This window comes from Bos javanicus, chromosome 19, assembly GCF_032452875.1.
Source record: "Bos javanicus breed banteng chromosome 19, ARS-OSU_banteng_1.0, whole genome shotgun sequence".
Taxonomy (NCBI): Eukaryota; Metazoa; Chordata; class Mammalia; order Artiodactyla; family Bovidae; genus Bos; species Bos javanicus.
Genome location: NC_083886.1, coordinates 30,310,594 through 30,318,878, shown reverse-complemented (window position 1 = coordinate 30,318,878; position 8,285 = coordinate 30,310,594). Strand labels below are relative to the sequence as shown.

The following is an 8,285-nucleotide window of genomic DNA, read 5'->3' as shown; positions in this document are numbered from 1 at the left end:
CGAAAATCAAGAGAGGGCTTTTTTTTTTTTTTAATTTTCTAGTATTTCTCTGGAAATTTAAGGGGCACGAAATGCACAGACTAATTCCCTCCTCCTCCATGTAAAGAGTCTGTGACCTTTTGGGTAACGATATAATCAAGTACTTGATGGCATTTAAAAATTAAACATAAAGTTAAGTGCCTCTGCTGGGAAGGCTGCTATAATATATAATTGACACTTCTTTGGGTCCCTTGAAACAGGATAAAAAAATAATTAAACCATTGAGGTATAAATTACATATCCTAAAATTTATTTAAATAGAGTTTATACAATTGTGCAACTATCACCACAATCCAGTTTTTTTTTTTTTTCTTTGTTTTAAGCAGAATAAAATGTTAAATAACGCTAGAGGTCTTAAGGGGCTCCCACCTTCCGGGGAAAATGCTTGGATTTTGTTCGAAAACAATTTTATTTGAATTGCACCCAGCTGTTCGCGTCTCTTAATGGACACAAACTGGTCCAGACCTCAGTCCCCGGGGAAGCGCTTTCCTTTTTCTCGTATCAATAGATTGGAGGCCTTAGGGTACGTATATTGCAAACTCCGAGTTCCGGGCGCGCACGGGTCGAGCCGCGGGGTCTGAGCCGCGCGGGCCGCCGTAGTCAGCTGCTGCGAGCAGGAAGTGTCCGAGCTGCGGGCGGAGACTGCACCATGGCCCCGGACCCCTGGTGAGCCCCGGGTGAGGGCCGCAGCGCGCGGACGGTCTCGGGGGAGGCCAGGCTTCCGGGGGCGGGTGATCGCTAGGCATTGGGGACGGCGGCCTTTCGGAATGAGGGGTGGGGTAGCAGGGATCCTTCTGCCGCCGAGAGCCGGGGGTTGAGGGGCTGCGCTCCTCCGCATCCCGCCGCCACTCTCGGTCCTGCAGGGGTGGCTGGGGTGGGAGACGCGGTGTACACTTGGGGGAGTTCCAGCGCCAAATCTCTGAGCCGCATCTCCATCCTGGTGGTGGAGCTGGCTAATGCAGGCTTCCCCGGGACTCCTGTGAAAGTGAAGCACAGAGTAACCTTTTTTGTGGAACGCCAGTCCCTCTGGTGAATTTCCTTATTTCGCCGGTAGCGAAACCGAGGTTCAGAATTCACGGGAGTCCGCGAGTTAGTAACCAGTTGACGCTGGGGTCTAGATCTTGTGCGCCCTTCAAAGAAAACTAACCGGAATCTGGGAAGGAAATTATGCCTGTTGTTGATAAGGTATTATATCCTCACCTCAGTATCTACAGCAGCAACTTATGCAGTAAAACAATAGCTGAGAAGAGTCTTTTTTTCAACAGTCAAGTCCCTAGGACTGAATGATGAGAGACATAAATTCCGATCCAAGGAAACTACTGCAATAGCATATTTACTTGAGCTTTTTGTTTACTAATTAAAAACCCTCTAGCTCTACAAAGTTCTTTTTGGAGAATATGTCTCACATTAGTACTTCTAACATAGTTTATAGTTAAGTTGCAGACAGTCTGGATATTAATAGATTAACTTTGCAAGATCAAAGTTAATCTGCCTAGGATCTGGATTGTCTGGACCAATGGCTTAACTAATTCCATACTATTTTTTTTTTTCACCTAATTTTAACACCCTGATAGAAAAATTTAGAAAATACTGAATATTTGCAGAGGAAAAAAAAAAAAATCTTTAATTCTATCTGGAATAATTGCTGTTGTTGACTTTTTAAATGAATTTATTACTTTGTATAATATATGTATGTATATAATGTATTTTATAGAAACAAGGGCCATTCTGTGTATCACAAATATTCACCGAAAACACAATCTTTATGTTGCTTAATAGTGTATCATGTGAATAACCATGATGGAGTGTGATTTAATCATTGTACCTTTGTATGTTTTAAAAAAATACTAGGGTTTTTTTGCTTTTATTTTTTTTTAATTGGGAAGACTGCCCCTTGGAACCATCTTTCACTTCCTTGACTTACTTCCTTGACTCCACTTCCTAGAAGTGGAGCTACTGGGTCCAAGAGTATGAACATCTTTAAGGCTGTTGATACAGATGGCTAAGTTGCCCTCCGCTTCATGGAGGCTAATTCCCTCATTTTACACATAAGGTAGGAAATACAGCTCAGAAATAAGGTAGAGGTCCCAGGGTATCCATTTAGGTGGGTGGAAACTATCCCCAAACCCCTAGGCCTCTTCCACGGTTAATGTGCAAAAGTGCGGATAATTTCTCCTGCCACTCTCAAGTAGTTTAACTTAGCAGCTTCTCATGTTTGTTGAAAGTGAAACACTGGGGGACTCTGCTGTGCTCAGTCAGCTTCCTTGCAAAGTGGGCTGCTGATCAGGAGAGCAGAAAGGAGTAGGGGATAGGACTTAGAAAAATCTAGAAAAACAGACTTGATTACAGCTTATCCCTCCTGCTATCGAGAATCATGTCAGTGATGCTTTACTCATGTTTAGAAGTAGAATATGACTGTTACTCTTTTAATGGCCTATCAAAGCAAATGGTAAGCTCACTGTGTAATAGAAATATCGCATGGAGACTGTCTCTGAACAGGCTCTTTGCTAAAAGTTAATCAGCTTTGCCACTTTTTCCCTCTCCATTCCAGTTCCTCAGCCTCTGTCATGGTGTCACCATCCTCTTAGTCTCTTAGACCTAAAAAACTCTGATCATCTACTTTTTCTTCATTCCTCCTATCAGATTATTGACTCATCTCCACGATTTTTATTTTTTTCTTTTCTGCTGTTGTCCAATCCTTTTTAGCCTTATGGTTTACAGAAAGTAAATGTTGGTGGCTGGTTATGGAGTTGAATAGCTGGAGAAGCCTTCTCCTGGTCTCCTGCCACTCTTCTTTCATTCCCAGTGATTTGTGCACGTGGAGTTCAGGTTACTTTTCTAAACTAGGACCTTAGGCACCTGTGTGCTTGATTCCATCATGAGGTTGCCCAGTGGTTCTCAAGCTGTGCTATAGATTGGAATCTCCTGGGGAGCTTTACAACGCCTCACGTCTAGGGCAAGCCCCCTGCCAATTCAATCAGAATGCTTGGGGTATGAGGAAGCTTTAAAAAACGTCCCCAGTGATGGAAGGGGCTTCCAAGGTAGCTCAGTGGTAAAGAATCTGCCAGCCGATGCCAGAGATGCAGCTTGGATCCCTGGGTGGGAAGATCCCCTGGAGAAGGAAAGGGCAACCCAGTATTATTTCCAGTATTATTGCCGGGAAATCCCATGGACAGAGGAGCCTGGCAAGCTACAACCCATGGGGTCACAAAAGAGTTGGGCACAACTGAACACTTGCAGACCAGACAGTGATTCACATGTGTAGAAGAACTTCAGAACCAGTTTGTAGAGCTCAGGCGAGAACACAAGGATTAGGAGCAAGACAACTGGGGTTTTGGCCATAAGCATTTAACATAACCTCTTCAAGGCCTCACTTTCTCTGTAAAAGTATACCCCACAGTTCTCAAATTCCCTTCAAACCTTATTATGCTACTCAAGGCTCTGCAGAAACCATCTTCAACTCCTTTCTGCCATCTTGTTCTTCACTGTCCTACCCAGGACCACCCCTCAACCGACCATGCCAGGCTCTTTCCCTTCCTTTCATCTTTGCTTGCTTCCTGTGCCTCTCACCTCCTCTAAAAGGTGCTCCTCCCTCTTGCTTGAGTGAGAGCCCTGCTTTGACCTTGTGGTTCAGCCCAAGGTATAACCTCTTGGCCCAGCCTTATCAGGTCCAAGTGTCTTGGCCAGTAATTTCTGTCACTTCTGAACTCCGGATATACGCACTTGTTATTTCTACTCCTCGTCTGTCAGGAGGTGTGTTACACCTTATTATTGACTTGCATTTATGTGGTCTGGGACCACAGAGCCAGACCTAAGAACCTCTTTTCATTGATGATGACATGGAGGGGAAATGGGGAAATGTGGCAAAGTCGGGGCCAGCACCCAATTTTTCTTATCAGCCTCCTGTTTCCTTAATTATGTATTGGCTCATATCACCTGCTCACTTTTGGTATACATGAATATATCAGATCAGATCAGTTGCTCAGTCGTGTCCGACTCTTTGCGACCCCATGAATCGCAGCACGCCAGGCCTCCCTGTCCATCACCAACTCCCGGAGTTCACTGAGACTCACGTCCATCGAGTCAGTGATGCCATCCAGCCATCTCATCCTCTGTGGTCCCCTTCTCCTCCTGCCCCCAATCCCTCCCAGCATCAGAGTCTTTTCCAATGACTCAACTCTTCGCATGAGGTGGCCAAAGTACTGGAGTTTCAGCTTTAGCATCATTCCTTCCAAAGAAATCCCAGGGCTAATCTCCTTCAGAATGGACTGGTTGGATCTCCTTGCAGTCCAAGGGACTCTCAAGAGTCTTCTCCAACACCACAGTTCAAAGCATCAATTCTTCGGCGCTCAGCCTTCTTCACAGTCCAACTCTCACATCCATACATGACCACAGGAAAAACCATACCCTTGACTAGACGAACCTTTGTTGGCAAAGTAATGTCTCTGCTTTTGAATATGCGATCTAGGTTGGTCATATACATATGGGCTTCCCTGGTGGCTCAGGGGTTAAAGCATCTGCCTGCAATGCGGGAGAGCTGGGTTCGATCCCTGGGTTGGGAAGATCCCCTGGAGAAGGAAATGGCAACCCACTCCACTATTCTTGCCTGGAGAATCCCATGGACGGAGGAGCCTGGTGGGCTACAGTCCACGCGGTCGCAAAGAGTCGGACACGACTGAGCGACTTCACTCACTTACAGTACATATGTAAGTTAATCCTGTTACAGAGCCAATTTGCTCACCAGTGGACAGTAAAGCCAATCTACTGACCCCTGGCGGTGGTGAAGGGAAGTGCAGCGTTTATCGCTGCCAAGCAAGGAGTCCTGGTAGTCACTGCTCCAAACACATGCAAGTTCCTTCCCCGCCCTGCCCCGCCCCCGCCAGGGGATCGCAAAGAGTCGGGCAGGACTGAGGCACTAACACTTTCATTTTCAGGGAAAGATTTTTAAAGACTGGATGAGGAGTTTGTGGGGCGCGTGATCAGCTCGTGGACATTCTTCTGATTGTGGTGGTGAGGTAATTAAGAATCAGCATCATCAACCTGTGGTTCCAAAACCGGTCTGGGTTCTACAGGCTTGGGGGCGCCGGGGCTGGGGACGGTTAAAATCGTCTGCCTGCTGGGGGTTTCAGCATCTGCAAGACAGCTTGAAGGACACAGCTCAGAAAAGGTGGCTCTTCTACCACCCTTGAAGAGGAAGTAAAGGTCCTTGACTTTGCTTAATGGCTAAACTATTCTTATTTTGTCTCGCTTGAGTGTTTTCCTTTCTTTCTGCATTTTCTTTCTTCTCCAAATTTACTCTTTGGAACTCAAGGAAGGCCTAAGAGGCTAAAGCTTTTCTATAGACAAGAGGCATGTCTTTTCTATAGACAAGAAGAAGACATGGAGGTAGGGGTCTATTCCAGGAAGGCCCCATAGGTTACACTGCCTCACTGGATCCTTATTCAATTTAAAATGTAAAGCTCTTAGCATGGAACCTGACCCAGATCAGGTACTCAGTTGTTAGCCATAGTTATCATTACTATAGTAAGATTCCTCAGGGAAAGGACTGGAAATTGTTTTTATCTCTTTGTTTAGAAAGACATTTGCTAGGTCCCCTCAGTGTTCAGGTGACACATGGGGATTCAAAGATTTTAAGAAATGGCTTGTTTATTTTTTTCAGACAAAAATTGGAACATTAGATTCCACAGGAGATCTAAATATTGTTTATTGGCACTGGAAAATATTTCTGTCATGTATTCATAGTCTCCACCCTTTAGAAGACGTGAAATGTCTATACACACTTAGATATTTTCTGAAACAGATAAAAAGTGAAAAGGCTCTTAGCAAAGGAAAAATTAAGGGACTGTTAGACATTCACTGTGAGCCTTTCAAAGCCCTCACCCCTGTTGAATAGCAAACAGAAGCTCAGGATGTGTTTCGAGAGAATTCCTGTGTCAGGTGGGTGTGTGTCCTTTGTCCTCAGAGCATTATGTTACCTGTTGTTCTGTAGGGCTCTTCCCTAAATAGCTGCTCTCCTGGCCTCTCACTCTCCATCCTTTTATCCTGCCTTATTTTCTTTCTTCAGTTCAGTCCATTTCCTCAGTCATGTCTGACTCTTTGTGACCCCACAGACTGCAGCATGCCAGCCTTCCCTGTCCATCACCAACTCCCGAAGTTTACTCAAACTCATGTCCATTGAGTCAGTGATGCCATCCAACCATCTCATCCTCTGTCGTCCCCTTCTCCTCCTGCCTTCAATCTTTCCCAGCAACAGGGTCTTTCCATTGAGTCAGTGCTTCGCATCAGGTGGCCAAAGTATTGGAGCTTCAGCTTCAGCATCAGTCCTTCCAATGAATATTCAGGACTGATTTCCTTTAGGATTGACTGGTTGGATCTCCTTGCTGTCCAAGGGACTCTCAAGAGCCTTCTCCAACACCACAGTTTAAAAGCATCAATTCTTCGGCACTCAGGTTTCTTTCTAGTCCAACTCTCACATCCGTACATGACTACTGGAAAAACCATAGCCTTGACTAGAAGGACCTTTGTTGGCAAAGTAATGTCTCTGCTTTTTAATATGCTGTCTAGGTTGGTCATAACTTTTCTTCCAAGGAGTCTTTTAATTTCATGGCTGCATTCACCATGAATTGCAGTCACTGCAATTTCATCTGCAGTGATTTTGGAATCCCCCAAAATAAAGTCTCTCACTGTTTCCATTATTTCCCCATCTATTTGCCATAAAGTGATGGGACCAAATGCCATGATCTTAGTTTTCTGAATGTTGAGTTTTAAGCCAACTTGTTCACTCTCCTCTTTCACTTTCATCAAGAGACTTTTTAGTTCTTCTTTGCTTTCTGCCATAAGGGTGGGTATCATCTGCATATCTGAGGTTATTGATATTTGATATTTCTCTCGGCAATCTTGATTCCAGTTTGTGCTTCATCCAGCCCAGCGTTTCTCGTGATGTACTCTGCATATAAGTTAAATAAGCAGGGTGACAATATACAGCCTTGACGTACTCCTTTTCCTATTTGGAACCAGTCTGTTGTTCCATGTCCAGTTCTAACTGTTGCTTCCTGACCTGCATACAGATCTCTCTAGAGGCAGGTCTGGTATTCCCATCTCTTTCAGAATTTTCCACAGTTTGTGGTGATCTACACAGTCAATAAAGAGAAGCAGATGTTTTTCTGGAACTCTCTTGCTTTTTCGATAATCCAACGGATGTTGGCAATTTGATCTCTGGTTCCTCTGCCTTTTCTAAATCCAGCTTGAACATCTGGAAGTTCACAGTTCATGTACTGTTGAAGCCTGGATTGGAGAATTTTGAACATTACTAGCGTGTGAGAAGAGTGCAATTATGCAGTAGTTTGAGCATTCTTTGGGATTGGAATGAAAACTGACCTTTTCCAGTCCTGTGGCCACTGCTGAGTTTTCCAAATTTGCTGACATATTGAGTGTAGCACTTTCACAGCATCATCTTTTAGGATTTGAAATAGCTCAGCTGGAATTCCATCACCTCCACTAGCTTTGTTTGTAGTGATGCTTCCTAAGGCCCACTTGACTTCACATTCCAGGATGTCTGGCTCTAGGTGAGTGATCACACCATCGTGATTATCTAGGTGATGAAGATCTTTTTTGTACAGTTCTTCTGTGTATTTTTGCCACCTCTCCTTAATATCTTCTGCTTCTGTTAGGTGCATACTATTTCTGTCCTTTATTGTGCTCATCTTTGCATGAAATGTTCCCTTGGTATCTCTAATTTTCTTGAAGAGATCTCTAGTCTTTCCCATTCTATTGTTTTCCTCTGTTTCTTGGCACTCATCACTGAGGAAGGCTTTCTTATTTCTCCTTGCTATTCATTGGAACTCTGCATTCAAATGGGTATTATATCTTTCCTTTTCTCCTTTGCTTTTCACTTCTCTTTGTTTCACAGGTATTTCTAAGGCCTCTTCAGACAGCCATTTTGCTTTTTTGCATTTCTCTTTCTTGGGGATGGTCTTGTTCCCTGTCTCCTGTACAATGTCACGAACCTCCATCCATAGTTCATCAGGCACTCTGTCTATCAGATCTAATCCCTTGAATCTATTTGTCACTTCCACTGTATAATTGTAAGGGATTTGATTTAGGTCATACCTGAATGGTCTACTGGTTTTCCCTGCTGCTGCTGCTGCTGCTGCTGCTGCTAAGTCACTTCAGTCATGTCCGACTCTGTGCGACCCCATAGACAGCAGCCCCCCAGGTTCCCCCGTCCCTGGGATTCTCCAGGCAAG

The 8,285-nt window shown here is 44.5% G+C and overlaps 1 protein-coding gene across 10 annotated transcripts in view; it reads left to right on the top strand.

Moving 5' to 3' along the window:
• The first annotated feature begins 601 nt into the window (after nt 1–601).
• STX8 (syntaxin 8) overlaps nt 602–8,285 on the top strand; it is a 206,833-nt gene continuing 199,149 nt past the window's right edge. For 5 of the 10 annotated variants that reach the window (XM_061391050.1, XM_061391045.1, XM_061391047.1 and 2 more), the window contains exon 1: nt 602–705. Coding sequence is in view for 6 of the 10 variants with exons in the window: in XM_061391045.1 (XP_061247029.1) it covers nt 689–705 (17 nt within the window). In the remaining 4 variants the exon portion in view is untranslated. Of the gene's footprint in view, nt 717–4,985; nt 5,055–5,136; nt 5,242–8,285 lie in introns of those variants that run through there. The other 5 variants (XM_061391048.1, XM_061391051.1, XM_061391054.1 and 2 more) reach the window with 5 other exon arrangements.